Source organism: Drosophila simulans, chromosome 3R (genome assembly GCF_016746395.2).
Source record: "Drosophila simulans strain w501 chromosome 3R, Prin_Dsim_3.1, whole genome shotgun sequence".
Lineage (NCBI taxonomy): Eukaryota > Metazoa > Arthropoda > Insecta > Diptera > Drosophilidae > Drosophila > Drosophila simulans.
The window spans coordinates 20,952,203-20,979,238 of NC_052523.2; the positions used below are offsets into that span (position 1 = coordinate 20,952,203).

At 46.0% G+C, this 27,036-nt stretch overlaps 1 protein-coding gene across 3 annotated transcripts; it reads left to right on the forward strand.

Annotated features, from left to right (window-relative positions):
• The first annotated feature begins 274 nt into the window (after window positions 1–274).
• On the forward strand, window positions 275–26,486 carry LOC6729454 (dorsal-ventral patterning protein tolloid). 3 transcript variants are annotated; one of them, XM_016177463.2, is made up of 14 exons: window positions 275–446; window positions 8,076–8,696; window positions 20,612–20,958; window positions 21,139–21,560; window positions 21,985–22,272; window positions 22,761–23,000; window positions 23,066–23,624; window positions 23,725–23,923; window positions 24,002–24,266; window positions 24,355–24,560; window positions 24,764–25,407; window positions 25,526–25,706; window positions 25,769–26,031; window positions 26,091–26,486. In XM_016177463.2, the coding sequence occupies exons 2-14, from the start codon at window positions 8,240–8,242 to the stop codon at window positions 26,412–26,414; spliced, it is 4,395 nt and encodes a 1,464-aa protein (XP_016036130.1). In that variant the 5' UTR covers window positions 275–446; window positions 8,076–8,239; the 3' UTR covers window positions 26,415–26,486. The 3 variants fall into 3 exon arrangements, with proteins under 3 accessions (XP_016036130.1, XP_016036129.1, XP_016036128.1); XM_016177462.2 differs by having other exon boundaries at window positions 21,988–22,272; XM_016177461.2 differs by having other exon boundaries at window positions 275–442.
• Window positions 26,487–27,036: the final 550 nt, after the last annotated feature.

Below are 27,036 nucleotides of genomic sequence, written 5' to 3' on the forward strand. Positions count from 1 at the left end.
ACAATTAACTTAAATAAAGTTGAGTAAATATGTTGTAAAATCGTTCGAAATTTGTAAACAACAAAGTAAGCCAATTTAATCTGTAAGTTCTTCGCGGAGATCTTTGATCTGGCCAAGGGACACTGGCCCCGTGAATTCGTGGCCTTTGTTTTCGCCCATCGGGGCGGCAGTTCAAACGCAGCCGCCTGTTGGGCACTTTTCCGCAGTTGTTCTCGGCGCATGCTCTTGGTGGGAACAGTTTGGACTTGGACTCGGTTTATCTGTCTGCTCTGTTTATGTTCTCAAATCGCGAGCAGCTTCGGTCGTGAACGGACGTGCTTTCGCAGTGAACTCGGAATCGGTGTCGCGAAACAAAAGAATATTGGCAACAAACTTGTTTGAATCAAATGGCCAAACGCAAATATCCGCAAAGGGCAGCAGGATAAATTTATTGGCCAGTGAAGTGAGTGAGTGTCTTGTTTCGAATTGGGTTGGCCGAAAGAAAAAAAAGGGGACCCCTTTAATGTTTCTACCTGCAAGGGATGCTAAGGTTTCGGCAGAGTTTCGCATCATTTGCGAGCAACTTAATTAACGCAACAAGTGAATTCAAGGGTTTTCGCTCCTCCAATCACTGATTTTGTGCTCGTGATCTTCGTACTCGATTGAAATTCGATTACGATCGTTTTGTGTGTGCATTCGAATCAGCGTTATCAGTGTCTGCCCTGATCTTTGGTTTTGCGTTGAACATGATTATTATTATTCATTTCTCTGGTTTCCCGCGGCCAACGACAATAAGTTAAGTAAATACGCTGTTATTGTTGAGGATGCTGCTGCTGCTGCTGTTGTCGTTTGATGTTGCTGCTGTATATGTTGCTGCTGCATGTGGTACTGCTGCTGTCACATGTGTTGCTACTGTCTCTTCTGCTGCTGCTGTTTCCAAAGCGGCTGTTGATGTCAATGTTGCTGCTGCTTCTGTCGCGTATGTTGCTGCAACTTTTATAGTTACCGCTGTTGCTGCAATCTCATATGTTGCTGCTGTTTCTAAAGCTGAGGGTGCTGCTTCTGCTGTTGTTGCTGCTTCATTTGTTGCTGCTGATAGGAGCGCAGCGTTCGAATGGCTATAAATAAAAAACGGCACGCGGTGTGTGCAGCAGTGAGAATCCCCCGTCCCGTCTCCTCCGGATTTTCAACACCACCAGCATCGCTTCGATTATTATTGGTGGGTGTTCTGCGTTTTACGCGACCACACACACGCACACAACCACACACACAGTGTTATCTCCGCCGTGCGGTTTCCACTTTTCCGCTTTTCATGCCGTCGTTAAGTCGCAGCGCATATCTCGTCAATTGGCAATCTAAAGGCCGCCGGCATAATTAAAATAGAATCTTTTCTGATTTCGCTTTGTGTCGCACAGACATGTGTGTCTTATTTTGTTTGTTTTTTGTTTTTTTGCAATACGGAACAATTGCGAAAGTCAAGGTGGCCGCGAAAAGCCGCGAAATAGTAGGGAATTCCTATGCGATGGCAACGAACTCGATCTCTGTGTACCCAGCTCATCTTGTCTGGCCTTTTATTGATTTATTTTTTTGTCCCCGCCAGTCAGTCTACTCTTTTTTTTATGTTTCCCTTTGTTTTGACCAACGATCCTCGATCTTCGACGGCAATTAAAGGTAAGCCAAAAGGGTCCAGGAAGGTAGGCATTAGCCTTAATTGGCTTTGGTTGCATTGGCAGCTCGTCTTCGAAACTTTTTCATATGCTGCGCACTTTGTTGTCTGCCTGCCCGAATGGAAGCTGATGGAAATTTATGCGTAGAGAAAGGTGGAAGAAAATGAAATGGAAAATATGGAATTTTTGAATTGAGTTTGGTGGATTAGGAGGGGGGTGCTACACCTAGCACTTCCGGTTGCCAGAATATCAACTTCCGGTGGCGTAGAATTGTCAGCGGGGAAATGCTTTGGCACAAAAGACGCATATTGATATTGTTGCCCAGGCTGCTTACGCTCCAATAAGCACACCCACACACACACACACACACAGACAGACATACAGACGGGAAGGTCCTTCGTCCTTGGGAGCCAGAAAACGCATTTCATTTTTGCTCCAGTGAGTTGGCCCTTGTCTGGCAAACGTTTTGTGGCAACTTGGCCATTAAGCATTTCGTGTTTAAGCAGCAGGATCTTTACCTCGCCCTTCCCTCGCAGGGCGAAGGACCAACAGGACAGTACAGCAAGGAATAAAAATTGCCCGCGTATGCATTTCTTAACAACATTTCTGCACAACCCTCCCCCCTCCCCCTTTGCTCCCCAGCGACAACATTTCATTTCATATTTTGTGGCAGCAGCGCTTTGAATAGAATTCATTTGGATTCCCTTTCCCAGGACGCCTCGTCCACTTCCTTTTGCCTTTGTCAGCCCCTCGGTTTCCGCATCCCACATCCCAGAACTCAGATCCCACATCCCTCAGCCTCCAGGAGCACGCACTTCAGACTGATAGCGCGTGCTTAACAAATTTCTGCTGTATTTTTCGGTTCTTGTTCTCCACTTTATTATTTTCCGTCTTCCTCTTTTTTTTTTTTTTGCCATGGCAATGGGGATTTTTTCCGCATTTTTAGCTGTCGCAGCAGGGTAAAAATTAAAAGCGAATTAAGTTCGAGGAGCGATGGAGGTATCTAAAAGGCATCTAAAAGGTGGACAGCCGAAGATAACTGCACTTGACGCCGGATAGACCACAGGCATTATTAAACCCCAAATTTACCTGCCAACCAGGCGGGGTGGCAAATCTGCAAAAGAGATTTGAGTTATTTTATGGATATTACAAAGTATTCTGTATCTGCTACAGCAGCCATGAATTGGGGGGCTTTTTGGAAAGGGTCTTTATTACACAAAACAAAAAAATGTATAAAATATAGGTCTCTATATTCCACAAATGGCCCAATCATAGTTATTTACTCTTAACCTGCGAATTATCTTTTAAAAATACCCAAAAGTTGCTGTCCTTTTATATATCATGCAGGTTATTAGTTTGCTCGCTGAATTTTCTCAGTGTAATACCCCAGGAAATACAAATATTTTTCCGTATGTAGGCACAACAGCTGACACCATCCTGCTAACAAGCAGCCGTCGCATCCACGTCCTCCTCCAAAGTCCTCGAGAGCAGGAGCACCCTGCCATGGAAAGTGTCACCCCAAGCTACTTCTTCTGTATTTTTACTTCATCTTTTGCCACGCCACTTTTTCTGCCCCCCCTTCCCGAATCACTTGGTTTCTTCCCAATTTCGGTTGCTATAAAGCAAAGTTAATGATATGTCGCAAGTGCTTGTTTGTCTGGCTGACTGGGGATGAGTGTGGGTGAGTGGCTCCACTTCCAGTTGGCTGAACGCTGTCGTTGCTGCGGCCCCATTCCATGTGTAATTAATTAAAGACTAAGCAGATTTTATATTTCACTTACTTGCTTGAGACTAATTTATGAGTACTTCCACTTTTTGTCATATTTCAATGTCCGCACGATAGACTAATTGGGTAGTTCGGTAGTGGCAGTGAAACGGGAAATCTTGAGGCATTCTTAAGGGTCAAGGATATCTTATGGATTTGCCTCGATGTAAAGCTTTTCATTGAGCTCTCAATGGCTTCGATTGCCTTGGTAGTGGTTTCGCCACTTTGTAGTTGGCCAAAGCCCAACTTGGCCCACAAACTTTTCACTTGCCGTCAGTTTTCTCGGATCGTTTTCACTTGCACGCATTTACAAGCAAGAAGTTAAGTCGCCAGTTTGCTCAACGGGGGGCATTTTCCGGCTGGAATTTGTTGGCCCATTCGCCCTTTTTTATTTGCCAAATTAAAAGGATTTCACTCGCTTTTCATATTTGCATTGGGGGAGCTGCTTTACGTTTTTATTCTTTTCATATTTTATCGCCGGCCTGCCAGGCCTTGTAGCCCATTGCCAACAATTTTCCCACGCAATCACCATAAAAAGAAATCTTTGCCGCCATATTTCTGCAGGATGCCTGCTCCTCTGTCGGTTTCTCTCCGGCAATTGTTATTCATGACCCGAAACAACAGCAGGGTGGCTGCAGGGATGATGATGAAATGAGATGGGATGGGATGCGCTGGGCTGGGATGCCAAGGTGCGACGCCTCCCTGGTCTCCAATGGGCCGTGTTGGGTACTGATTCCCCTGGCCACACAACGCTCGTCATTCGTCGTTGTTAGTATTAATTATTTCTTAACTTTAGTGCCGGTTCCTGCTAGCCAGGTTTATAAATAAAGCGCAGGCCCTCCACGGCATCCAGTATCCATCGCTGGGCCTGAGTTCCTCCTGCTGCTCCGGCGACCACTGGTTATTTGCATCGTCCTTCGTCCTGCTTCTGTTGCAGATTATGACCCCAAAAGTGGGAGGGTGGCTAGCTGGCTGGCTGCCTATCTGTCTGCGGGGTATTTTATGGCTGAACTTTATTTACATTCACATGCCGAGCTGCTAAATAATCAGGACTCGACCCGACCACCCACTCATTTCGTTTGTGCTGTGCTGCAGGATACAGCAGCCAGGAGCCACTGGCCAGGATATACGGATGTACCGCCTGAAGCAAGAAGGGTCTGGGCAGTGGGATGTGGGTGGGTGGGTTTTTGGCCATGGCCTGAACCGGCGTACAAGGGCCACAGGTGCCAGGCAGCCAAGTTTAATTATTTGCCGTTGGCTTTGGATTCGTTCTGGTTCTGGTCCTGCCCTTTGGGGTCCTCATCCTCTCAGTGTCCTGGCCTCTGGCTTGCTATCCCCTCTCCCATGCCATCCGATGCCATCATCCCATCTGGTTGTCTGTTTGTTTGCCTGTTTGTTGTTAGTTCAGTCGCCTCGCTGCATTTTGCGCTTGTGAAGCATTTTAAATCGCATAAAAGTCGGCCGCAGCAGGAGCAGAAGGATCCTCTGAGCTCCTCTTGCTGACCCCCGATTCATTATACCATTTCGGCTGGCCCAGCCTTTGCGTCAGTAATTGAAATTAAGTTGTTGCCAAATTGAGGCTCGTACTCCTGCTGCTCCGCCCACTTGTTAGCCAAGTCGTGGCCTGCATTTCGATGTCCTTGAGTGCTGCCGAAAATGGTCCAGAAATGCGAAAAGTCGCAAAGTGCTTGGCACTGAGCTAAACAACAACTCTGTTTGCCCACAGTCATGCTGAATCCTTCTTTAAAATTCATTTGATAGCCATTTCAATTCATATCTTTTGCCGTTTAGCTAGCAACTGCAAATGTCAACTGTCAAACGGAGAAAATCAAAATTAGGCAAACAAAGAGCTTCCGCAGCGAGTCCTGTCAGGATTTGCTCTTGTAAAACACTAAAAACGCCAGAGACTTCGAGGGTGGGCGTAAGTTGGCTGCTGGTGCTGATTCCCCGTCTAGTGCTACTCCAAATCAGAGACGGAGAATCGGAACCGCCCCGGCTGGAAAACAAGGATTCCCCAGCCACTTGACGCTTGTCATTGTCAGCTCGTGTAGTTGGAAAGTTGCGAGCACTTGACAAGCCTGATTGATGGCCTCGTTGCGAGGAGGAGCAAGTATGCCAGGATGCCAGAATGCCAGGATGTTGGGCTGCCAGGATATCTGGATATCTGCTGCCTGGCACTCTTATCGCATCTAATTAAACTAAAAGTAAATGGTGCGTGCCATTTGAAAATGACATCTTTAAGCGTTTAAGTGCGAATATCGAGGGGACTCAAAGAGCACTTTCACGAATAGCAAGAACACTTATTTGTTTTTGTCAGCTATTACGTAGTAAAATTGACATTTGTTTACGCTGACGAATTGACCTAGAACTCTGATAAGAATGCACCTACCAAAATCCATGTGGGTGCGATAAGAGCGGAGGAGGAAGTTCATGAGAATGAGGATGGGAATGGGAATGGGAATGATGAGGTCCGCACAAATTCCATAATGAGCAAAGTGGCTGGAAAATGGCAAAGTGGAAGGCGCTTTCACTTTAGCCAATTAACATACTTTTCAACGATTTTCAATTTGCTGCCAGAGACGTGGCAACAAAAGAAAAAAAAATGGCAAGACGTACATTTCAAGTTAACTTTTCTCTCCCCCCTCCCTCAAGCCCACCACCACTGCTTATTTAGTTTGGAATTTATCAATTGAATTTTTAATTTCGCTTAAATGAGATGGCGGCAGCGAGAACGGCGCCGTCATCATCATTCTCGTCCCTGCCGTTGGTCCCATGCGGCGTATACGTAATTATGCGAACGTGGATTATGGAAATGGCTGCTCGGGGGTTCACCATCACCTCTCCCCATTCACCATTCGCCATTTCCCTGCAGGAATAGCTCCTGCTGCTCCTTCTTGGTTGGGTGAAATTAAACGAAATGAAATTAAGAAAATATGTTGCACTCCTTTTGCCTCGCTTCGCTTCGCAACTGTTTTGCTTGGCTGCAAAAACTTTCTGTCCAAGGTTTCGTCCGTGGAATTGTCTGTGTGGTGTTTGCCTTTATTTGCTAGTTGCCACCACCGCCATCACCACCACCATCATAACCACCACCACCACCGCCATTACCACACAAAAGGCAACTTAATTTGCCATAAAAAGCCAGGCGAGTCCTTGATTTGTTTTGTTTGAGCGGGGGCCGGAAATGAAATGATTTAATGAAATTGCCACAATTGCTGGGGAAAATCAGTAGCAGCAGCAGCAACAGCAGCAGCAGGAAAACAGCCTGATGACAATGGTTTTGGCCAAACATTCAAGTTAATTGAAAAGGTTTTGTGAATTGCTCGGGGTTTTCGGGGCTAAGCGATTTTTAATTACCTGTTATTGTGCATCGCAGCAAAGGTGCCTGCCTTTCAGAGTTTCGCCTGCAAATTAATTGAGTGCTAAGTTGAGGAGGGGCAGGAGCAAGTTCTGCTCCTACCTGTCCTGGTTTTACGGGCTTACTGCCTGACCATTATCGTCTAAGTCGACTTCCTTCACTCCCCCACGTTTTCCGCCCATCTGTTGGGTTTTACACCTCCTTTGTCCGTAGTTCAGATACCCGAGTTTTATGATCGCCCAAGGCGCAGATGTTGGTTGCATATACACTTAAATGTGTATATGCCATGAGATACATATGTAAATAAGACACCGGGTGTGCACAGATTGAGATTATCTGCCGGATACATATTTTGTCTAACATAAACCCATATTGATGAGGGCAAAACTCTGTGTGCTTGCCCCTGTGCCTCGCATCGATTGCATTGGATGCCTCATTTCGGAATTAGCAACTGCATCCGTGAGGTTGACATTTCCCAGCCAGAGTTCGCATTCAAATTGCAAATGAAAGCCGGGACAGCAGGCAAGATAACCCCGATTGGGAATGCATAAGTAAATTGCTTTCCCCCAGCCGAATGGTAATGTTACTACTGCCGATTTCGATCTGCATTTTCGCATTTTAATCCCCAGCACATTTCAGCTTTGTATTTACCCATCAATGTGTGTGAAAGTGCGCCGTTTATTTCCGCAAAAAAAGAAAAAAAAAACAATTATTTCAGGGCCATGAAAAAACGAAATCCAGCGAGCTTATCGTCCGAAAGTGTGGGTCAGTTCGAATGGGACAAAGGGTTATCTTCGGTTCACCGGGGGCTTGGGAACCTATAGACTATATAGCAGCTAAAAACAAGGGAGTAAAACATACGTTTTACTAGGGAATTTGATAAAAATGTGTATTAGTCATACCTATTTTTAAAGGTTTATAAAAAACAATATTAACTAATAACATAAATATGACAAGACCTTACATTTATAACAATTACTTGCATTTGATTTGATTTCATAAAAATAGCTATAGAACGGTAAGAAAAGCCTTACTTTTCTATAATAAATCATATTTAACTATTTTAAGATAGGAAAAACTGATATTCTAGTGAAAATAGCGTAAAATAGTAAGCTAATACTTGAAACAAAGGGTTATCAGCGGGTTTAAACAGCCATGAACGTAAACAACATAATAATAGTGCACACACACAGAGTCAGGGCGAATAGTTCCACTGAGTCTGGTGCTAACCTGAATGAATCCGCATCCAACTCATTCCACAATCTAATCAATGCGCTTTCCCGCTCTTGTTTAACTATTTCCATTGCAGGCCCGGCACGTGCTAATCGAAAATGCAGAAATTATACTAAGAGCTGATAGGTAGGCACATCTCATTCCAAACGTGGTCAGTGGTCACGAAACGAGGAAAGAGCAACAAAACCTAAAATCACAAACCGAAGACATCAAAGTACACAAGAATTTGAAGCCACTGCAATGCGTAGGAGGCGTGGCACGCCCCTGGGCGTCAGCTGGACGAACTGCGTCCTGCTCCTGGCCACCGGTCTGCTGGTGGTGCTCATTTCGGTGCACGCCAAGAACCCCAGGCCACATCGAGGTCTACCCGCCCCAGCTCCCGCACCTGTTCCTGCATCCGTGGATCAGGTGGCAACTGAAAATGACCATAGGCGGGAACCCACCGTCGATGGCAGTGTACTTCAACGGCTATCGGGTTCGGATAGGGCTGTTGACGCGGACGAGGATGTCGATGAGGATGGGGACGAGGGGCTGAAGCACCAGCACCTCGAGCATCGGCAACAATTCGACGCATATCTGGGCACAATCCGCCGGCTGCGTCGTCCCTACCGCAGCAAATACACCATCGAGCAGCTGATGCGGCTGCATGTGACACCAAAGGTATCCGAAGACATTGACATGGATCCCTGCAAGGCCGGTGAGTACGGGTTAGGGTGCACATATCCCGGATCCCTCCTGATTCCACATTCCATATTAAGCTTGCCACGGGTCACGGAAATGGCTTCGCATTTGCCTTGCCTCGGCGTTGATTCAACTCCGCCGTGAGCCAATCTCTAAGCTCCGAATCTATATATTTACACAGCGAGAAATATATATATACTTTTTATAAAGAAAAATCTTAAATTATACACTTAATATATAGGTATATAGTCTTGAAGTTAATAATAATGATAACTCATAGAGAAATAAAGCTGTAGTCAGTTTTTTTAAGCTATCTGTCTGCTAGTATTTCTCTCAGTGCATATCTATATGAGATTTCACCGATACCCCAGTCAAGTCGTGGCAAGACAAAAGCTTTGAAAATTGTGTTATCCAGCGAGTTTGAGTAAAAGCGAAAAGTCTTGTTAACTCGAGACGCAGACAGCTACACACACGTGGAAGTGTCTCAGCTCCACTCAGAGCCGCCCCTCCTCCTCCCATCCCAACCCACTCGACATTATTTATGGCCACCAGCGAGAGCAACCCACCCACCACCACTTGGCATCCAGCCCCCCGGAAAAGCCCCTGTCAGCCGCTTGTTGCAGCGCTGGAAATTAAGCGCTATTGTGGCATGCTACGTCTACTTCTGCTCATCCTGCCCTCCGATCAGCTCGATTCAATTGAATTTACCTTAGTTTGCAAAAAAAAAAGCTCGCAGGAGGGAAATAATAAAAAAGCAAGGGAAGATGTAAGGAAATTGACTGCGAGAGCAATGCGAAAACGAATGCGTCGACGACGTATCAATGGCTCCTATTCACCCGCCTCCGCTTGCCCGCACAAGGATCCCCGTATCCGCATCCGCATTCGCATCCGTATCCGCATCCTGGTCGGAGCTTAAGTCGGCGCTTGTGTCTGCCAAGGGCAGAAGCACCGGCTTCGATTGCAATTTGTCTGCCTCGAAGTGGTAGATGGCAAGTTTATCTGCGGGTCCATCTATAAGTATTTGCTCACATCAATTGTCAAAAAGTTGAGCACCGCCCTGCGGGTGGCAACCACCCGTCCGCCATCCATCGAATGCCAAAAACCCAGTCAAGGACAGGCATTCCTCGGGCGGAATCCTCTCCAAAGTATGCGTATATTGAACGGCAAACGACTTCCGCACTAACTATCATCATTGCCAATGCGACGTCAAGTGTTTGAATATCCCCGTCTTTATTCCGCATTTTGGATTATATTAAAGGGCTTTAGTTTGCACATTTAAAAAATTAACTTATATGCTTATTTATAAGCAGCTTTGTCGATGCAAATTCATGCGGTGTAAACATTCAATTAGTAATGCGTGCCATTTCAGAAAGTGTTAATTGTGTTCAACCCCTTGGCTGATTACATCAATACCAAGAGCATTTAAAATTTCGTTATTTGTTTGCAAAATATTACAAATATGTTAAACGGTTATTCTTTAAATTGCAATGTTAAAGCGCTTTTATATATCAGCTTTCGCAGAATGTATATTGTTTTAAAATGCAAATGATTTGTTGTTATGCCTGTACCATTATGCCATTTATGGGCTTTTACGAACTCATCATCTCCCTTTTATGAGCATTGCGTTTGCCCCATTTGTGCAAATTACTCTCGTTGGGCCCGTGAAGGTCGATGTCTGGCGCTTCGATTGCCAGATAGGTCACACCGCCACATAGATCAACCATTTTCGTGTGGTTCCCCAAACTTTCCAGCCCGATTTCACAATCAATCATCGGCGCCTCGGGGAATTTTTCACCACCGTTCGCAGTCCACAATTATTGAATTGTTTGCATTGCCGTTTGCAAAAAAAAAATTGGGTCAAAGTCGATTTCTAGTGCAGAGACTGAAAACTGAAGGCATGGCTTCCTAATATATGCAAATGCACGCAGCTATCTATAGATGGATTCGATGGAGAGGGGGCAGACTGTGAGGGGGGGAGAGAAAAATAAACAATTTTTACTTGGTTTCTGCACGCACAAAGCAGCCTAATTGAATTTCGGAGTGGGATCACGAAAGAGGGAAGCTCGTTGTTAATCAACTTTCAATTGAAGTTGAAGCAATTTGAAACTCGAAAATTTAATTTGCCAAAAATGTGCACTGTGCGTTGCAGAAACGAAAATCCCACGGAGTGCACGCACGCACACACACATACACACACATTTAGTTAAACAACAAATTTGCCAGCGAGTACTCGAAAGTTAATTAAGCCCTTTGAAGCGGCAGCGCCCATAAATAGGCAACACGAAAGCGTTTAGCATTGAAAATTCATAGTAGCGCGTCATAATGCATTCGTGTTGGCCAACACTTTAAGGAATTTGCAGCGACTGGGCGACAATGCGTTGCATTGCATTGCGTTGCATTGTTCGCTGCGCTTTGTGCAGATTCGCTAATTAATTTGCATAAGCCAAGTGCACAAAAGTTCCATCAATGCCGGAGGAGGAACAATGGCAAAATGGGCTTAGGGGCATCAAACGAGGCGTGACTGTGGGCGAGGAACCAGAAATCAAACCGCAAATGGCACTGCAAATGGGCGGGCAAGGCCCAAGCATTCCCTAGGAGTGCAGCCAGAGCCAAGTTGACGACAGTAATGATGACAACAGCATCACAATAACAACCGCAAAGCCAGGACGACCAAAATGTCAGTCGGAGGAGGCGCCATCGCGAGGATGGCTTCAAGTGGCCTGGCTGATGGCGGATGGATAGGAGCGGAGTGGAGTGGAGCGCACAAAACTCAAACAACCTGCCCAAGTGACTGCAAATAATTTCCCACCATGCCATGCCACAACGCACCACACACACACACATACAGCTCTTTCTTGCGGGGATTCCCCCTATCACGATTCACTATTCACACTCACATTGATGCAGCTCTGGCGAAATGGCAAAATGTCAGAATGGCTCGGCTGAAAGGCAACAAACTAACGCCGCCGTTCGCGCTCTCAAATAAAAAGGCACTTCGAAGGCATTGCATGCATATAGCTGCAGGATGCGGTGGCCACCGAATGTAGATGGAAACGGTTCGTGTTTCAAGGGAAACTCACCCACCCGCTCCCTCCCCTAAAACGAAGGAATAAATCTAGGGGAGAGGCAAGTGCAGCGCAGCTGGGAATTGCTCAATATGAACATGCACAGTGCACTGGGAATATATGTAGATATAGCCTAAGATAGATGATCGATGCAACTTACATCTTTAGGATATTCACATTTAAGGATAAGATTCATTTATAGATGGTAAAGTGGAATTTATACCATAAATTTATTCGAATATTTTCCCACAGTGCTGAAGGTACATATATCCTTGCGAAATCCTTCGAGTTGATTCCTTCGTACCTGCTTAGTGCCCTGCAGCTCTCTCTTAAAAAGTCCATCGCTGAGCTAAGCCAGAGCCTGCTGCCAGAAACTATTTACAATTCGCACTTTTAGCATTGTGTGCAGACGGATTGAGTTAGTTTGTAGCGTTTTCAAGGAGTTTTTGGTGGGATGAGGAGGGGGAATGGCGCTTTTCGGTTGGGTGGTGGAGCTGGAGGCGCAGATTGTTGGGATGCTCACCGCAAAACAGCCAGCAGGATCAGCTTACAAAGCCGCAGGAGGAGGGAGAATGGCAGGGCAAACGTTTTCGGCAGGGGAACTTTGTATGCCCTTAATTAAAAACCACATCTATTTAATACTTAACTTTGTTTCATCTACGCAAATAAACACATAAATTAATTCAATTTTCTGGCAGGCATGCCAAACAAATTGCCGTCCATCGGTGAGGCAAATTAATTTATTTGCCCAGTCATTGACCTCATTTCGCCTGTCGAGTCCTTCCGCACTCAAAGTTGCACAATAGATTTATGTAGAGTCCATAAAACTGACAGATTCGGCATGCATTTTGGTAGCGAAAGCTATCGTTGGATTTCAAACGAGAATCTCGTGCTTTGGCAGTAAAAGCAGGACGAACAAGAGCCGGTAGAAAAAACGGAAATGCAGCTGCGGAAATGCTAGAAAATCGGAAGTGAGCTGATTCGGAGATCCTTGAAAGGGATGAACCGGCTGAGAGGACTTTGTCAGCCATTGACTGCATTTGCAGCACCTGCTTTGCCCATACTTTGCAACAGTTGGACGAACATTTACAAACTCCATCTGAATTCACACCCCCCCTGCTCTCGATTTCAGGTGCATTTATTGAAATGACATTCGTGCCACAAGCAGAAACATGTGTAAATAAAATAAACTTGCATTTAAGCTGTTTACATAATTAATTAATGCCAACAAGAATGGCATCAGTGTGGGCGACTGTCTGCCGCTTTACAACTGTTGCGGAATTTCTGCCATCGGCTGACAGCAGGATGCATTTCCAAACTTTTTGCTGCATACTTCACGGCGCTCCAAGTGCATGTGTGTGTGTGTGTAGGGAGTAAACAAACACCACCCTACATGCATGCATGCATACAGGCAAGCATTTGTACATGCACACGTACATAAAACAAACAAGTGACTTGTGTCTGAGCAACCTGTTTGCCAGAATTTGTTATCCTTGCCGGCTGTATGCTGCAATCATTGTTTATGCAAATTGGCATAAATAAGCAGGCAAAGCAAACAAGCTCAAAAGCTGCTCAGATAATGCCACAAAATGGAGCTTATGTTTCGGCACACAAACACATGCTTCGCACACTCCCATATGTACTGTACTTATGTATTTATGTATATACATAAATCCTGAGTCGTGTGAGCGCCTGCAGCTGTGGGCAATCCGTAATTTATGCAAATCGCATTTTAAATTTGTAAATGTTATTTTAATTGTTCAGCCAGCGTTCGGTTGGCCCAGATACGAAAAAAGGGGCGATACAAATCGAATTAATCCAACCCCGGCAAACGGCAACCGATGACCAAAGCAGATCTGAACTACAATTTATGATTTCCATTTGCATTTCAACTTTCCGTATCCTTGAATCCTCTGCATGCCCGCTGTTTTTGTCCCATTCCCAGCATGATGAAAATGGAGTGTAGGCGACGGACCAAAGACAAATTGAATGCGTTCACCCCATTTTTATTGTGTTTTCATTTTTTTCTTTTTGGCCAAAGCAAATGCCAAGAATCCAATACGGAATTCATATGCTGGCTAAATAAAATCGAACCAAATCCAGTCAAGCGAACATTGAGCTTCATTTGCAGCAGTTGAACCCTTTTATTGTCGGAATTGCTTTATTACGATTTTGAGAGCCAGTGCTTTGACACCAGCCAAAACAGAAACAGAAATAGAAATATGTATAAATAAAATGTTGTTACAAAAAAAACCATATCGCATCGAAGTATTTTACAAAAATATGGCCACAAGGCCTGAATGCCATGGACCGCATTAACACAACAATTCCATCAAATTGTACATGCTTTCATTTGTAACACAAATAATCCGGCAGCAAATAGAAAAACAAATTAACAAGTGCTGTTGGTGAAATTCATGAGAACTTTCTATTCAATTTAGGGACTTTACTCATCCTGCAACAAAATATGACGCAGTGCTAGGCAACTGGTATTTATATATTCATATATATTCCTTTTTATAAAAAATGTTACAGCATATTTAAAATCTTCAATGCAGCGATTTAATATTCTTCCATGTCTTAAGACCATTTATATCACACTTAGCTATAGAACATTGAAAGCAATTACCAACTTTTGTTTAAATAAAATTCGGATGCCATCCCGATAGGCAAATGAACAAGATACTCCGCTGATATCTGAAATGTCTGCATTTTATTTGGCATCATTTGTGGGCAATGTGCAAAAAGTGTACGAAAATAAACGCGACGGCAACGAAACACTTTTGAAGCAATTGCACCGTTGATGGCACAATTATCAGATGCAACTGCAAGTGTCGTTTGAAATGGTTTCCCTGGCGGGTGGTGGATGGAGTGGGTGGTGCTGAGTGGTGCTAGATGGTTGGTGCACAGATGCTGAGCGAGTTTATTGAACCTGCCGCAGACTTGGCTGTAATAAAGTGGCACCAAAAGTTCAGTTCAGTTGAGTTGAGTAGGTGAACTGAATGAAGTGCGCACACAACTTAAGCACACTCCAATGGACTAGCATATTCACACATCAGGCGAATGAATATGACTGCGCTTTTCAGACCCATTTTAAATTGAAAAACTGTGCGCCGAGCAAATACATATGCGAGCAGCACATATATACATACATATTTCATCCTATATCTCCTGTATTCCCGTGCTCCAAGCCAAAAACTTTTTCTAAAAATGCTTTGTGCGAACGAGCAGCTCGCCTCTCGTTTTTTGCCCACTTTTTGTGCGGCTGCAATGGAAAATAGTTTTCGTGTCTGCCGTAGGTGCAAAGTGGCCATAGATGCGGACTCCGGCCACAAATACCGCTCCGTACAGCTGCATAAAGATTTCGACGCAGTTGTCCATCATAAATCTGGCGCACTAACTCAAACATTGGCCCGCCATTGTTTGCCCCCCAGGCTCTATCAGTTCTATGAGTATCTGCGATTTGGCCGGCAAAGAGGATCTGGGGATCTGGGCATGTTTGTCCAGGGCGGAGGAAGCATAGGGAGGCATGGCAGCACACACAAGACTTCGACAGTCAGTGGTTTCATAAGCCCGGTCTGGGCGATTGACCGACTCCTACAGTGGTCATCGTGGCACTCCAACCGCTTTTGAGGTGTGACACGCGAAGTGAGGAACGGCAATTGCTTCCATTTCATTAGGATTCATTTCGGCAGTCGCCCACCGAAGATAACCGTTGAAACACACAGATAAATTTGTCACACATGATTTGATTCGTTTATTCAATCATTTGACACTTCAGCGAAGCGCGCCACGATTTCAACTTATTCAACTTGTCCGTACACCGAGAGAAACTAAACTGCTGTTAGGAATATGAAGTAAGAGTTCGAGAGTTATATTATCTATGTTATTTCAATTTCTTGCACTGTGCAATCGCAAAGTGCTTTCCCATCGTACGAATGTTTTTCGAATAAATAAACAAGCGGAAAACCCGCTCACCGACCGGCACACTCATAAAAAGCAAACAAAAGCTACAGCCTAAATCGTGCCCAAATCCAAAACGTCCTGCCGGGTCACTCGTCACCATTGCCATCGTGGCCATCTCCAAACTCCAGCTCCATTTTGGGGCAACTATCCGCATTCGCAGTGCTGCTGCTTTTGGCTAATGGTCGAGGTCCTCATGCAATCTCTGCTGCCGTCGGATTAGTTTGTCCAGCCATATATATTCCCCCATCCACATCCGCATCCGCTCCGACCAATCTACATCCTTCCTGCCGCTCCGTCCGCATCCGAATGCGATTCTGTCCATTTTGTGTTCGAGTGCTTTATTTGTCCGGCTCTATTTGCCTTGATTTCATCTTTAATTTAGGCATCGCCTGAATGTCCATCCGTCCATCCGTTTGCCGGTTTTATGGCTTGTTTGCTCGCTGGACGCTTATCAAAACATAATTCCGGCCATGATGGATTCTCCGTCCGCCCATTTAACATGGCCGCGGGGCGTGGCCGGTAAATTGAATTTCATTGTTATGGCTACGGTAATTAATACGCACACACACACACACACATATAGCACACTTACGTGCCGAGGGAATGAAGTCGCATACACGCACACACAGAAGAATGGGGGTCACTCTGATATGCATACATGCATTTCCGGTCGCTATATGTGCGCTCTTCAATGGCAGATTATGCATAATTACAGCCATATTTACAATGCCAGCAGCGATTTGAAAGCCAACGGGGTTAACCAGTCAGTTGACCAGTGAAGGCTAATTTTACTTGTACGGGGTCGTGAGCCCCCGAGATTTAAGCAGATTTGCAAAGGAAACGCTCGAGGGAATGCACAACTTGCAAGCAGAAAAGCAGACTTTAAAGCTAAAATATTCTGTAAAAATTGGAATAATATATATATGGTAATCTGTAAAATCCGATACCTATTAATTGGTTAAATTTGAAAAGCGTATTATACGACTTTTACAAATGGAAATACATCCTTATCAACTTATGCCATAATTTCAAAGCTAACTTATAAATTTGCTAATCTTTAAAGCTGCTTTTTGAATTCGGCACCACTGTCGCATTCAAATCACTTTCAATGCCACCCGAAACTGCTGATCAACTAGCATTTTTCGTGCTCGTCCCCATTCCTTTTGAGCCCCAAGCATTTTTGCTGTTTAATTGCTTGCGTTTTATTTGCGCACATACTCGTATTTTATTTTATGACACAGCCATTGACATCCGCCAAAGAGCACAAATGCCATAAATAACAAAAAGAAAGGACCCAAAAATAACCAGGCAAGCAGCAACTGGAAAAAAAGGTGAAAAGAAAGCGCACTCAACTGACCTCAACAATGGCAATCAGTCGACGTGCTCTCTTCAATTATTTGCTTTTGACCCACAAAATGGACGAACGACTCTGGACTCTGGACTGGATGTTGCCACCACACAACTGATGCGATGCGTCAAGTGTTGGGGATGCTGCTACTGGTTTTCGCACGTATAAAGCGTGGCCCAGAGCGAATAATCAGTTGGAACCATACAGCCAGGCAGCAGGGCAGCCGGAGCGATGGTGGGTTTTATTTTTAATTAAACTGGCAGTTGGCAGTCGCGAGTTCCGGCCGGAGAGCTCATAAAGTGGGCGGGCGGGCAGGCGGACAGACATTACGCATACGCCGCGTGACCAGGATTTAGGGAGATAGGGATTCGGGGGCAAGAGGGCAAAGGGTAAAGGGAAAAGGGAAAGTGCAGCCAGAATGTGTTGAACATTTTTGTGGCCGCCGTTAAAAGGGTGCGCAACTGGACTCGGAACGGAAACGGATTGCCTCTAAAATGGCACGTTTTGTGCGTCAGTTCGTTAGTGTGAATGATGTGGGTGGGCTAAGGACCAAGTAACAAGGACCAAGGACGGGGGTCGAGGGACGAACGACTCTGGACTCAGGATGGCAGACTATGTGGGAGGTGGCGACGCTCAAAAATTTAATTACTTTCACTTGTGCGAACTGTTTGTCTGCCAGTCAGATGAGTGGACGAGACGGCCAACAGGCATTTAACGTAAATGTAATGAAATTGCAGACGGACTCAGACGCACACCGCCTGCTCTCCGTTTCCGTTTCCCGTTACAGGGGTCCTTTCCCTGATCCTTCTTCGCCCGGTTAACGTGCTGTTAGCACTTCTTGTGCGGGTGGCAAATCTAGCGAGCTTTGTGACGCATTATGCGGCAAGTTTTCTCGCCTGCTGTGAGCTGCGCAGAGTGCATCGTCTTTTTATTACCACATTCACGTCCACTGCCAAGTCCTCCTCCGTATCCTTGCTCCTTGGAGGGCTGGATAACGATAACGGGATTAAATGCCAACTGGGAAACGTGTTTTGCCTTAGCCACTTTCGACCGGTTCTAGTTTAACTTCTGTGTGCCACCATTTCTCTTTTCTTTGCCGGCATTGAAATCAATCATCCGCCATGTGGGCTGCTATGTTTTAAATTTAACTTTCATGTATGCACAGCCACGCAAGCAAAGGGTACATACAACATATGAACGAAAGTATATATGTATATATATGTTTTTAATTCACAACAGGGCACACGTGTTCGCAGCACTGCACAGATTTTCCGATTGTGTATGTAAATATTTGCGCAATTCTAGAAATTTGTTTGACTGTTAAATCAAATGTAAATACGATATGTTTTCAAAGTCAACATGCTGCAAATGCAGCAAAAACAATGGCCGCAGCAAGTAGGAAAATTGGCGAGAACGTGAGCAGATTGAATACACAAATCTCGATGGCGTGTAATTTAATTCAGATTTCACAGCACATTTCGAGCGAACGAACTAACAGGATTTGTATTTCAGCCAGAGTTTTGATCCCACACATCCATCCAGGTTAAATAACAATTCCGATCTTTGACAGAAACACAGACGTCTCGATGCGCCGCAGTCTGTCATTTGGTGGGTGTTTTTTGGGGGCCAACGCCATTTCCTGTTCATTTGCTCCTTTTGCTCGAATTGCAGCAAGGCGACCACAGCTCGGTTTACGGTGCGTATGATTGACATTGATTGGACCGCAGCCAAACAAACTGTGTGGTTTGGCTGGCCAGACCCTTTTTTCTTGATTTTTTACCCTTCTGATTGCCATGCTCTGATGCACTTTCGGGAACTAAATCAAAAAACGTTTGCAGCTTGATAAATATGTAATTTGCAATTTTGGCCAAAACAACACGCAGCAGTAAACCAAAAACCCATAGCAGGAGTAACAAAACCTAGGAATCCAGACATGTTCAGCTGCTTCAGCATAGGTTCTCCTCAGTACAGTGAATACTTCAAAGAGAAATGCACTTAAGGAACATACTGCACAGTCTATTTACAACTAAGGGGTTGTTTAATAAAATTTAGATGGAGAAAGTAGATGATAAAGTAATAATTATTAGGTAAAAGATTCGAAATGAAGGGAAATCTCTTTGATTACTTACTCGAGGTAAGGCTACAAATTTAAAATTATTACCCATTGGATACGTGTACAACCGATTGGCATGCGATCCAAGTGGCAATGGATTTTACAGTCCGCCCACACTCCCACGTGGAATGACCCACTTCCCAACAAGTTAGACTCACAGTTGCGACTCAAAGATGATTGGTTTTGCCGCTCCAGTTGTAATAATCAAATTGCCAGCACCCGTATCCGCATCTCCACATCGGAGTTTTCCAGCTTTCGAGTTCCCGAGTTCCCCAGCTTCCGTGGACAGAAGGAGCAGGTGAATTGCGAGGCGTGGCGGTGGGAAAAGGGCGGAGTAGGAGTAGGAAGTCAGTGGAGATGCAAGATGGGAATGGCAATCCAGAGGAGGAATGTGGGCCACGTTGAGCGGCCTTCAAAAGTCAAAAGGCGTTAACGTTAATGCCGCCCTATCATGAACTGCCTGGGATCCACATCCACTCGAGCGCAGGCTTCACTGTGCCAGCCGTGTAAATAGCATGAATGCAATTTTATTTTATTTATGTTTGAATTAAGCAGAGCTCTGAGCAGCCAGCCAACCAGCAGCATTTCAGCAGGAGCACTCAGACAGTCTTTATAGGCAAATGAATTGCTCTATACCGAGCTTATTTGGGAAAATGTGGAGCAAATGCTTGGAGCTGGTAAATGCTTGTTTTGACATGAAAAATAAAGATTAATGTTGCCGAGGGGATGGTTTAAAATGATCTGCTTAAAATATTAAACAGGCAAGCTGCCTGAACATTAACACGTAGAGTCTGCATCGGTCGGTATGAGGTATTATTTATTTCCCCCAGCTTCTATCTTTTTTTTTTTTTGTTGAATGTGCAAACGCACTTAATTAATTTTGTTTAACATGTCTGAAGCAGACAGGGCAACAATTTCATATTTTGCTTGTTAACTGTTATCGTTGTTGCTGCTGCCATTTTTACCGACCACTGCTGGCCATAAACTCCCTTATGCACATTGCGTATACGCCGCGTGGGCAAACAAAGGCATCAGCTGGGCAGTAACTCTGGACTCCAGCCATCCTGCTGATGAGGATGCTGATGCACTGATTAAATGGATATGCAGAGTGTGTCTATCCGCCAGGCGAAATGACTGTCAGGGCAGCACGGCTTTATTTTATTTCTGGCCAGGATGGTCAGTTGGGGTAGTTGGCCAGTAGATGTTGTCGGTGCGAATTATAAATTACCAGCTGGGCGCAGCGGCCCGACAGCTAACCAACCGCCAACCAAGTGTACGGATGAGCGGACCGGGAGCCACATGAAATTTCAATTAAAATAAAAATTTATACGCTTTTCGCCTTGTCGCTTATAATTAAAAACAATTTGTAAGTTATGGGAGATGGGAGCAGCACTGCTATAATGCCTCTAATTTAAATCGCTTTATCTCTGGCCTTGCAGGCGGTTTCATGGGCGACATTGCCCTGCCGGAGGGTGATTCCGGCCCGGTGGTTGCCCACACGCCCATCGACGACGAGGAGCAGGAGCGACAGGAGGTGGAGCAGCTGCTGGCTGACTCGCCCAGTCCGGTTCATGACCCCGCTTCCGTTTCCGGTGCGGCCAACTCGGGGCCGACCAAGTTCAATGCCACCTTCCAGCTGGATCTGGAGAAGCTCAAGCAGGAGGTCTACCACGAGGGCCTCCAGGTGGAGGAGGAGGGCCTCACCGACATCATCCGCAAGAAGACCAAGCTGCCCAGCTCAGGTCCGGTCAACCTGAAGGCAGGACAAAGCCAGTCACAGAGTCAGGTGAGTAAGAAAAGAGGGCATGAAATACGGAAGGGTCTTTCAGTTAGAGATAACTTTATGAATTCACTAATTTGACTATAAATATTGATATTATTACCAAGTAGAAATTTATGTAGGAGGTCATTGGCATTTGCAAATTTTAAAAGTACTTAAAAGGTCTGTAAATTCCTAATCCCTTAGAGTGCCAATGAACCTGTGAAGCCCGGCTCGGAATCTCCCTCCGATTACGCGCAGGCATCCAGCTACAAGAATGAGGTACTGCCTCCGTCGGAGCAGCGAATCCATGCGGACAAGCCAGCACGGCTGACGCTGGCCGAGATTGGACCCAAGTCCAGCAACAAGACGCAGTCGCTGCACCGCAATGTGGACACACGCAAGATTCAGTCGGACAACAAGGACATCGAGGACGATTCGGGCAACAATTTTGTGGCCGAGAGGAGGCCATCACAGATTGTGCCCACTTCCTTGCCGGAGCAGCGATCCACTCCGGCTCACGTGTACAGCAATGCCGGAGGCAATGGCATGCAGCTGGACGACGAGGTGGACTTCTTGCATTCCCGTGGAGTGGTGAGGAGGCGTCACAGGCGAGGACCGAAACAGCGGTGAGCCAAAAATGATAGAACCAAAATAAAGATTCCATAAAGGATTTATGCAAAATACATTTGGTATTAAAAACTCGTTGCATTTTAATACCTATTTATTGCAAAATATTAAATCTAATTGCATTAAAAGCTGATTTATTGCTTTAAATGAAACATGTAGCAAAAGCGGAATTTAAGTATCAAAAGTCCATATAAAAAAGCTAAACAATAAAATTATTTTTTTGTTGCCGGAAAAGCCGTAAAACTTGGGGTCAAATAATAGTTTAGGTGTTTATTTAAAAATGATTAAATTCAATTGTCAGAATTCCTAGAATTTTATTTGCGACTAATTAGATACATTTAATTGGTTTTTGGCCTAATTAAATTGCCATGAGTTCTTTTTACCTCGTTCATTGAAATCTAAATTCAATGGTTCTTCCCTCAGCAGGAGCAACCAGCACTTGGAGCACGAGGCCAAGCTGCAAAGATTGAAGGAGGAGCTCAGTCGTCCGGTCATCGAGGGCCACCACCGCCAGTCGCACCACCAAAAGCAGGCGCAGCACCGCCAGCACCACCAGAGCCACCATCGAAAGAAGCACCGTCGACAGCAGCAGCATCATCGTCGTCGTGGCCAGAGCACCACGCAATATGTGAACCATTCTCCGCCAGGATTCAATCAATCGCAACAGGCCCAGCAGCAGTCAGTGCCTGAAATGGATTTGCTGAAAGCGGAGTAAGTTGGGCAATCCCCACCAGCTTTTCCCACCTTCCCGTTAACAGGGTCCCCCCCCCCTTCTTGGGCAACCACCGCCGCCACATCCGTTTCCGCTGCCATTTCCTGGCCCCACTGTAAATTGCTGGCCATTTTCATTCAGAGGTTTTTCGGCATAAACTTTAAACAAACAGCAGCCATTTTGGCAGCTCACACAGACACAAACAAAGGCTCATTCACACGCACACACACACACATGCCCATTCACACAGGCCCATTGCTCATTGTGCGGTTGTGTGGGTGTATGCTTGCGTGTGTTTGTGCATGTTAAAAGTTATGAATTTTAATAGAAATTCGCGTGCCAAAAGTTGTGCCATACAACAACAGTGAAAAATGTATGGAAAACTGTTGGCAATTAAAATTACGCATACGCCTCGTAAACTTTTTGCCCGTCGCTTTCCAAAATCATCCATATCTAACAAGAAGACATCTTCCCCCTCCATCTGCAGAGCACCCAAGGATGAGGAGCCACTGCGTCATCGGGTGGCTCGTGCTGTCACCGCCAAAAAGGAACGCATCTGGGACTATGGCGTGATTCCGTACGAGATCGATGGCAACTTCAGTGGCATCCACAAGGCGCTTTTCAAACTGGCCATGCGCCACTGGGAGAACTCCACGTGCATCAAGTTTGTGGAACGCGACCCGGAGATCCATCCCAATTACATAGTCTTCACGGTTCGCAGTTGCGGGTAAGTTTCGGCTCCTGGTCAGTCCCAGGAATATCATTCTATAGAATCCGCTAATTCCCCACTAGATGCTGCTCATTTGTGGGTAAACGTGGCAATGGACCGCAGGCCATCTCAATTGGTAGAAATTGCGACAAGTTTGGCATTGTGGTCCATGAGTTGGGTCACGTAGTGGGCTTCTGGCACGAGCACACCCGTCCGGATCGGGAAAAGCACGTGGTGATCGAGCATAACAACATCATGAAGGGCCAGGACTATAACTTCAACATGCTATCCCCCGACGAAGTGGACTCGCTGGGCATGGCCTACGACTATGACTCGATTATGCACTACGCGCGAAACACCTTTTCCAAGGGTACCTACCTGGACACCATCTTGCCCATCGAGATGAAGGGTCGCAAGCGTCCCGAGATTGGCCAGCGGTTGCGTCTCAGCCAGGGTGACATTGCTCAGGCGAATCTGCTGTACAAGTGTCCAAAGTGCGGAAGAACCTTCCAGGAGAGTTCCGGCATCTTTGCCTCACCATCTCATTACACGGCCGGAGCTTTGAGCAATGAGACGGAGCACTGCGAGTGGCGGATCACAGCGACTTACGGAGAAAGGGTGGAACTGAAACTGGAGGATATGGTAAGGCCATATATAGTTATTATATTTATACCTGTCAGTTTCTTAACCCTCCATTGGTACCAAATTATAATCCCAAATCTGCTTTCTTAATTCCTCCTAGAACATCTTCAAGTCAAACAACTGCGAGACGGACTATTTGGAGATTCGGGATGGATACTTCGAGAAATCGCCGCTCATCGGGCGCTTCTGCGGCAAGGTGGACAAGGAGGTGATCCGCACGGAGTCCAGTCGCATGCTGCTCACCTATGTGAATACACACCGCATCGAGGGCTTCAGGGGCTTCAAGGCGGAGTTTGATGGTGAGTGGGTGGAGTGAATGGGTCACAAATGGGGAATGGAAGTGGTCCCTGCAAGTTCCTGACATTCCGTTTTCATAGTTGTTTGCGGTGGCGAGTTGTCCGTGGACGATGCCGTTGGCCGTTTGGAGTCGCCCAACTATCCACTGGACTATTTGCCCAACAAGGAATGTGTGTGGAAAATAACTGTGCCCGATAGCTACCAGGTGGCGTTGAAATTCCAGTCCTTCGAGGTGGAGAACCACGACAGCTGTGTCTACGACTACGTCGAGGTCCGGGACGGTCCTGGCCAGGATGCGCCGCTAATTGGCGTTTTCTGTGGCTACAAGCCGCCGCCGAACATGAAGTAAGTGCCACTGAAGAGGCGCCCATCCTTTCTCCTCGGCCCCCTTTAAAACGAAGGAACTCTGCTTTTGTTCGCCGTCCCTTTGCAGGTCAAGTGGCAATTCGATGTACGTGAAATTCGTGTCGGACACATCGGTGCAGAAGGCGGGCTTCTCGGCCGTGTTCATGAAGGAGGTGGACGAGTGCGAGACCCAGAACCACGGCTGCGAGCACGAGTGCATCAACACCCTCGGTGGCTACGAGTGCAGCTGCCGCATCGGATTCGAGCTCCACAGCGACAAGAAGCACTGCGAAGGTGGGTTAATTGCGGCCCAAGTGCTCCTCAATCAAGTTATATTCCTTTTTATGTTAATAATTGCGAGGGGAAAATACATAATGGGTATAAAGGCTCTAGTCATGGGTTAAATAATAATAAGGATACAAAATCAAAAATGAAGACTCATTTAGTTGAATCCTAAACTTCTTCGCTTTTAATTGAATTTCTTCCTTTCTATAAAGATGCCTGTGGCGGCGTCATCGAGTATCCAAATGGCACCATCACTTCGCCCTCGTTTCCCGAGACGTACCCTCTGCTGAAGGAGTGCATCTGGGAGATTGTGGCGCCACCGAAGCACAGAATATCGCTGAACTTCACCCACTTCGACCTGGAGGGCACGGCGCATCAGCAATCGGACTGTGGCTACGATTCGGTCACAGTGTACTCAAAGCTGGGCGAGAATCGTCTGAAGAGGATCGGCACCTTTTGCGGCTCCAGCATTCCGCCTACGGCCACCTCCGAGAGTAATGCGTTGAGACTGGAGTTCCATTCGGACAAGTCCATCCAGAGATCAGGCTTCGCAGCCGTCTTCTTCACAGACATCGACGAGTGTGCCGTGAATAATGGTGGGTGTCAGCACGAGTGCCGGAACACCATTGGATCCTACATCTGCATGTGCCACAACGGGTACTCCATGCACGAGAATGGCCACGACTGCAAGGAGGGCGAGTGCAAGTACGAGATCTCCGCCCCCTTCGGCTCCATCTTCAGTCCCAATTACCCGGATTCCTATCCCCCAAATGCGGACTGCGTGTGGCACTTCATAACAACGCCGGGGCACCGCATCAAGCTGATTTTCAACGAGTTCGACGTGGAGTCTCATCAGGTGGGCATGAGTTTATTCATAGGTTTCGTCCATGAAAAGACATCTCCTTTGAGTACTTTTCACTTTAATTTCTGCTAGTCAGCTTAAAGACCTGTAATTTGCATTGAATTTCTAACAGGAATGCACCTACGACAACGTGGCAGTTTACGATGGGGAATCCGAGTCCAGTTCGGTCCTGGGTCGCTTCTGCGGGGATAAGATTCCCTTCCCCATCTCCTCCACCAGCAACCAGATGTACATGGTGCTCAAGACGGACAAGAACAAGCAGAAGAACGGGTTCACGGCCTCCCACTCCACGGGTATGATGGTGTTGAAATCCTAAGCCATCCGCAGTTTCAACATTTCAATAATTTACTTGCAGCCTGTGGGGGCTACTTGCGTGCCACCAGCCAGGTGCAGCAGTTCTACTCGCACGCCCGGTTCGGGAACCAGGACTACGACGACGGCATGGACTGCGAGTGGACCATCGCGGCACCGGACAACAGCTACGTCCAGCTCATATTCCTCACCTTCGACATCGAGAGCAGCGAGAACTGCACCTTTGACTACGTGCAGGTGTTCTCTGACATAGACGATGTGTACGGACAGTATGGACCCATGTACGGACAGTACTGTGGCAATGTGGTGAGTATACCTATTTCGGTTATACGGAGAACCTTGAAGCTAAGCTCTATTTATTACAGCTGCCTCAGGACATCAACTCCATGACCCATTCTCTGCTGGTTCGCTTTAAGACCGACAGTTCGGTGCCGATGAAGGGCTTCTCCGCCTCGTATGTGGCCGTTCCCAATTCTGGGGAGTATGACCACTCGGATGAGGATGTGGAGAACTCGTACAGCTCCGAGATGGTCACCCCGTTTCCGGGCTCACTGAAGAGCATCTACATCGAGGACACGCAGGAGGAGACCGACGAGTACAGCGACTTCAGCGGCAATCAACTGGTCTTGAATGGGCAGTATCGTGGTCGATATAGTCTGCCCAATCGGTACTACTCCGGAAAGGCATAGGGCGATGGTGGAACCACTGACCGTGCGCCAAAATACATGACAATATATTAAAACGGAATTTATTTAACAGATTTAGGCATATCGTCGCGTACATAAAACAGACTTTCCCGATCTTCCACGCGCACTCTTCTGGCCAAGTCCAGGATATAATCAAAGATCCAATACTAGTTTTAGGCACTCGAAACACACATTGTTAGGTTCCAGTCGGCTAAGATCTGCGGTGGCAATTACTTAGACCTATGTCATACATGTAATGTACTTTGACTAGACTTCTCTAGACTCTGTAGCTAAATGTGCAATTCCTCTTTCCCCCTTGCATTTGACTGCTTTTTTCTCTGAGGCATTTTCTTTTCGGATATCTATATTCTATATTGTGCCATATTTAATGGTAATGATGGAGTGCATTTCCTTAGGCATCTTAGCGTAAGTCAATGGGTGGCCCATATCAAAATCGAAACGGAAGTTAGGATAGAACAGAGATACACACATATCTTCGGAGGCACCGAAAGTGGAAGGTCCTTACAGATGGATTGAATTTTTCACACAGGCATATGTACAACTCTCGGATATTTGACTCAACTTAATACGTAATTAAATCTATACATACATACTATTAAAACTT

Excerpts from the sequence above, each read along its gene's own strand:
- LOC6729454 (XM_016177463.2), top strand. The coding sequence starts at position 8,240 with ATGCGTAGGAGGCGTGGCACGCCCCTGGGCGTCAGCTGGACGAACTGC. Across the intron at positions 25,408-25,525 it reads TCGACGTGGAGTCTCATCAG|GAATGCACCTACGACAACGT; the intron begins GTGGGCATGAGT and ends AATTTCTAACAG. Across the intron at positions 25,707-25,768 it reads CACGGCCTCCCACTCCACGG|CCTGTGGGGGCTACTTGCGT; the intron begins GTATGATGGTGT and ends ATTTACTTGCAG.